Genomic DNA, 6,000 nt, shown 5'->3' on the forward strand with positions numbered 1-6,000 from the left:
CCCTGTGGCCGTGCTGTGCTACCTGGAATAGGATGCTTTGAAAACAGTCTTCAGCTGATCTACATTGGTGTCTCTGGTGTTTTCCATCTTTTCTTTTACAATACCCTATAGATTCTCATGAGGTCAATGTGTTATATCTTTTTTGACAACATTTTCCTTCCACTCAATTTTCCATGAATATGCTTTTACACAGAACTCTGCTAACTGGGTTCTTCTTTGTGGCTTGCCATTCTTTTGTAGGGTATCCATGACTAAATGTCAAGCCACCAGTCCTCCCCGTGATTATGTACCATAACATAGCCATGGCAAAACATTTCTGAATAAAAAAATATTGACTTGATGAACTAAAATATGGATTTTCTTTATGCATTAACTTTTAACAGGAATAATAAAAAATAAACAAAAATAAACATTTGAAATGTATAAATCTCTCTGTAATGAATAGTTTCACTATTTGAATTTAATTTATTAAGATAAAGCAACTTTTTGAGGTGACTCGAATTGACTGGCAAGAATCTATTTTCCAAATCTTTCTAAAGTGATTTTATCTTTCTTCACAGTGGAAATATTTTCTATAACCTTTAATTTTTTCTAGTTTTAGTGACTAATAACACGTTCTTGCAAAAACAATTACCATGTGAACTCACAAAAAGATATATTGCGGTTTTACATTTGTTCAAATCTTGTTCATCAGTGTCTCTCGTTCAGCTTAGCTATAACCAGAACTTCCTTCAAATATCTGCAGAGTTGGAAGTACCACCGACTTTTCATGCAAACTTTTTTTTATGCAAGTAAACACATAAACGTCAGTTCAGTGGTATAAAGCATAAGGAATATGGTAAATAAGTCATTAGACAGTCCCCTTTAGCGAACACAGACAAGTAGGCAAAATGTCATAATGGAAATTTTATGTGAACTGTATACTGAGTTACTATTATGTGCCAGAAATGCTAGACGTTCCACCCTCCCCACACAGGTCGGTGCCCTAGATGTTAGAAGACTTTCCTCTTGGGGTTTGGAATAGTAAACATTCTCTGTCTGACTGGCATGACTGCAAACGCTGACGGCTGTCTTTTCTCAGCGCCGAACTGTGAACACGAGTAAAACTCTACCTGTCTTGTTCTCCTTTTGTCTCCTTCTTCAACTCAAGCAACTTCCATACAAGATGAACCTTTCAGATCAGGTACTGAGACGGCAATCGGCAGCACACCTCCCACATCACATGGGCGTCTTCCAGAGAGAGTGAAGCCTAACGTTCGTTTTGTGTTTGTGCGTGAATTCTTATATTCCAGGGTTCCACTGAGGATGAGAAGCGTTTGAGCAAATCTACCTCTCTAATAGAGAGCCAGCACCACCATCTGCTGCACTGTCTGGAGAAAACCACAGTGAGTGCATGGCTGCTGGAGCTTCTGGAACTGAGTACAGTCTTCTGTCTGTCATGAATGCCTTTTTTTTTTCTTCATCACACTAAAATCCTCCAGTCCTGACTGTAAAATACTTCTAAAAGCTGAGTGTAAAGCCACAGCTGAGTTAATAAGAACTGAGCTTTGCACAGTACAGTACATTTCATTCTGACTCGCTTCATTTAGCTTTTGATACACATTTTCCATTTTATATCTCACTTAGCCAAGCACAAGCAGTTGTTCTAGCATGCTCTGATCCGTGAGGACCCAGACTCATATTTAACAGCCTTCTTATTTGTGAAAACAAAAACACCACGCAGTAATCAATATAAATGATTTCTTTGTGTGTTTATCTTGTAGGGGCAAACATTAGCATGAAAACAATTATATTGGCTTCACTAAAAAACAAAATTAATTTGTTTAAAATCCTTTTGGTTTTCATTTAGAGCGCCAGTCAGAAGTTTATATAAACTCATGTCATATTTTGAATTGTTTGGACTCATTTACACAACATAAAAGTTTAATGACTTTTAAATTGTAGAGGTTTTTTTTAGTAAACTTCAGAGAAAACCTATCAGCAACATCCTAGCATCATTCCATTTAAATATTTGTCCAGTTTTCTCATCACAAATGCCAGAGCTCATGTAAATTGCTTAGTTTACGTCATGGACTCGTCTTTTAAGAAGTTATATTCAACTGTTACAAAGATATTGAGTACAACAGTTTAAAAACAAAAAAAAATAAAATAATTCAGACAACAAAACAGGCCATCACAGCCACTGTATGCATTGTGAGAGAACTCCTTGACCTTACACATAGATGACGTTTTCTTCCTACTTTTGCTCTGTAGAACCACGAGTTTGTGGATGAGCAGTATTATCAGCAGAGTTACCTGGAAGCGGGGCTGCAGAACTATCCGTCTCGAAGCCCTTCGTTGTCCAGCCAAGATGGTGTGACGGGGACGTGCTGCACCCGGAGAAGCAAGAAGCAACACCACACCCCTTTACCGAACGCCAGCGCTCCAGCACACATGCAGCCTTTGAAACATACGCACACACATCCACAAGGCTTGCAGGAGCTCAGCACCATCCACATCCAGCCCCTAAGTACCAGGTAAGGTCAGAGTTCTTAAAGGACTTGACTGCACCTTGCCTTATCCTGATCCACATGTGTGAAGATGCCATGTTTATCTGTTCAAACAAGCAATAAGCAAGTCTAAACAGAATCCAGATTCTGCTTTTAAATAAGGTGACAGTTTTGTGTCCTTGAGCTTTAATGATTTGCACACCACGAGCAAAGAATTTTATGTTGAAATTTTGAAGCAGGAAGTTAAAATTTGGGCATAAATGGGTTTTGCAAGTGGACAATGATTACAAACACGCTGCCAAATTAGTTAAGTAGCAAAGTCGATAGTTTGAAGTGACCTTCACCTAGCTCTGATCTTAGCCCTCCAGAAAAATCCATGGTGACCTGAAAAGGTGTGTGCAAGAAAAGTGGCACACTTAACTTTCTCAGTTGGAACAGTTCTGTTAGGAGGTTTGGGTGAAAGTATTTCCCTGGGATCTTTCTAATCAATTTGCTGTCCCACCCCCCACAGCCGCTCCAGTTTAAACATGCGCGTAGAAGAGCCAGCTCCTCTGAACTGCCAGAGTAGCCAGATCACAACAGCAATCATCAGCATTCCCACACCGCCAGTGACGACTCCGGAAGGCGATGCTCACCTGCCCGCCGCCCCCACCCTGCAAAATGTGGTGAAGGTGTCTGCTCTGTGAAGACTAGACTGCAACAGAGCCGCACAAACAGACAGAGAAAGACTCACAGAAACAGACCGAGAAGGACTAACTATGGTGGAAAGGGCTTTCAGAGACGTATTCTGGCCCTGGTGGAGCCTGCCCCCTGCTGGTGATGTGTTGCATTGGCACGGACTCCCTGTACACATGGAGGATGGACTTCTGACGCAGTATCTTCATGTTAGTGGTCGGCAGACGTGTGTTCGTATGTGAATGTGTGCGTAAAAGAACAAGACAGATGGATAGGGAATCATTTAGGAAGAGGACTGTGTGCCTCTAAGTGTCAGAGGTAAGTTCCCAGAGTTAGTTGTGTGTCACTGTGCACAAAAGCACCTTTTTATAATTTATGCTTGAGTTTAAGGCAGGAAGTACAGGAGGGGGAATGAGGACAACTCAAAGAAAAAGGGAAATTAAAAAAACAAATAAATCACCCCCCTCTGATTAATGCCTTTGAAATAGAGTACTGCCCGTTTCAGCCATTTTGGTCTACAAACCTCCTTTTCAGGTCAAACATTATTCCACTTTAGCGTAATTTCTTAAACACCCAAAAAGCAGTAGGTGTCCGTGTGATCGCATTACCAGTGATTGTGAATGAGTGTTTGTAACTTTAAGATAGATTGTAAGTTGTTCTGTTTCTGAAAGGAGGTGTGTCGGGGTGCGTTTGTGTGTGTTTTTCTCGGTTGATTGAAAACTTGTATTTCAGTTCTTCTGGAAGTATCTATGGCTCAGTATATGATATATATAACTAGCTGCCACTTCGAAGGGTTCTTTGCACATATTTCTGTCAAAAATTCTCAGCAGCAAGGGTTTGACTCAGTTTGTGCATAGTTTGCAGCACTAAATATAGTTTTTTTTAATTATTACTTTGAATCACTACCTATTTGTTTTGGCTCCAGAAGCCCAAATGGCCTCAAGAAACACAATTTATTTTGCAAACAAACCAAAAAATACTTACTTTAAATCCAAATCTACACAATGAAAAGCACAAAACATTTGCTGAGAATTTGCTGACAAAAATCTGTCCTGAGCCTGTGATCTTTGTGAATATTGTTAATAGAATATTTTGTAATATTTGACCATCGTTTGGCAGAAGCAGTGAGTCTGTCCTCTTGTTCTTGCTCTCCTCTCTACATCCTTCTCTCTCTTGTTGTTGTCCTGTTGTATCCCTGACATCTGTGTGAACAACAGTATGCTTTCAGTAGTTTTTATAGCCGTCAACATTTTTTTTCTTTCCTAAACTCAGCGAGCATTTTTCAGAGTTGTTGAATATATGTACGTATTCTGTGTGGTTAGCAAACTTGGTGTTTGTACTTTTTGTCCTCCTCGATGTTTTAAAGGATTTCTTTTTCACTTTATCTTCTGGAGGCTTTACAGTAGGCAAATCTGTTGTAAAAATGACCGCAGGGACATAAAAAAAAAATACTAGATGAACCATCTTTTGGCCTTTTTTCATACTGAATGTAATTTGTAGGTTTCAGCAACGTTACAGTCAGTTGTGTCTTCAAATCAATGAGACCACTGTCAGGAGTTCATTACAACAGGGAACACCAGCTACAGTTGCAGCAGACTAACCGCCCACCTCTGTAGGTTAAAGGCTCATATCATATTTTGACTTTTCCTTTTCAATTTTGTTTGTACTTGTAGCTGCCGCTGACTCTGTCAGAGATCTTTGTTGATCTTCACTTGAAGCCAAGATCTTAGTTGTTTGGTTAGCCTTGGGGAAAACATCTTTAAACAGAGAAACTGTTTTTGGTGTGTGATTAGAAAATAGCCATCTTTACATATTTACTTGAACAAGTTTTACCCGCTTTTCTTGCAAAGCAACAAACAGCAAACAGTGCTCACTCAGTTATGTTTCGATTAAACAACTCCACTTACATTTGATGCATATAAAATGTGTTTTTTTGTCAAGAAAGAAGTTGTTCTCTGAGGTCCCAGGTGAAACATTATTGTCCAAAATGAGCCACACCTTTTAGAGAGGTGTGGCTCCAAAGGTTAATCTGTGCTAAAAGGTTTGCTTTGAAATGTCTTCAACTACTTTAAAAAAAAAGAAAAAAAAAACTGATTGTGATTTTGTTATGTTTCAGATTTTCTTGATTCTTAGGTTTTCCGACCTTTAAACATGGTGATTAAGAGCACATACACTAAGCAACAGATTCATGTCTGACTTTTTAAAAGCAATACTAGAACTGGTGGAATATCTGCCCTCCTGTATATTGTTTTTATTTCTGCAGAAGTGAACTCTCTAATAACTCGTATTAGAACATTATTTTTTGAAACATTAGGTCAACTTGTCTCTTCTGCTGTACATCAGTTCTAACTCCTCCAGAGGTTAGTAACAACCCAAAAAAGCTAAATTATTCTACAAAACTGCACCAAAATGTGTTTTATTTCTGGTACTTATTGATATTAACCTTACCCTTAGATTGGTAATTTAAGGCACAAAGATAACTGTCTAGATCCACTATTTGTATTTAGTCAAAATGGCCATATTAAAAATTACAAGCACAGACGCAACACATTTTTGTTATATTTTTTAAAAAATGAAATCAAGAAATTGACCTTACATTAAGAAGCTTAGAATCTACTGGAATCGAGGCAGAAGCAAAACTCGCTGTTTTTGCTGCTGGGGAGGTTTTTTAAAACTTGATTCATTTCCTGCTGCTTGTTATCAGAACAGGTTACTTTACGCCAGCTCTACTTTCAATTGACACCGGTTGACATTCCATGTAAGTATATGATACACTGGAAATGTCCAAGGGTCACAATTTTATTTACAAGCAACAAAGATAGGTTCGTGGTTGTGT

General features: G+C 38.7%; 1 protein-coding gene across 2 annotated transcripts in view; it reads left to right on the plus strand.

The window, feature by feature from the left end:
* The window catches only part of kcnd3 (potassium voltage-gated channel, Shal-related subfamily, member 3), a 106,810-nt gene extending 101,082 nt beyond the window's left edge, over positions 1-5,728 (plus strand). For both annotated transcript variants that reach the window (XM_032575593.1, XM_032575602.1), the window contains 4 exons: positions 1,151-1,183; positions 1,293-1,385; positions 2,254-2,516; positions 3,001-5,728. In XM_032575593.1, the coding sequence (XP_032431484.1) occupies positions 1,151-1,183; positions 1,293-1,385; positions 2,254-2,516; positions 3,001-3,175 (564 nt within the window). In that variant the 3' untranslated portion in view covers positions 3,176-5,728. The remainder of the gene's footprint in view (positions 1-1,150; positions 1,184-1,292; positions 1,386-2,253; positions 2,517-3,000) is intronic.
* The last annotated feature ends 272 nt before the right edge of the window (positions 5,729-6,000 follow it).

Source organism: Xiphophorus hellerii, chromosome 1 (assembly GCF_003331165.1).
Source record: "Xiphophorus hellerii strain 12219 chromosome 1, Xiphophorus_hellerii-4.1, whole genome shotgun sequence".
Lineage (NCBI taxonomy): Eukaryota > Metazoa > Chordata > Actinopteri > Cyprinodontiformes > Poeciliidae > Xiphophorus > Xiphophorus hellerii.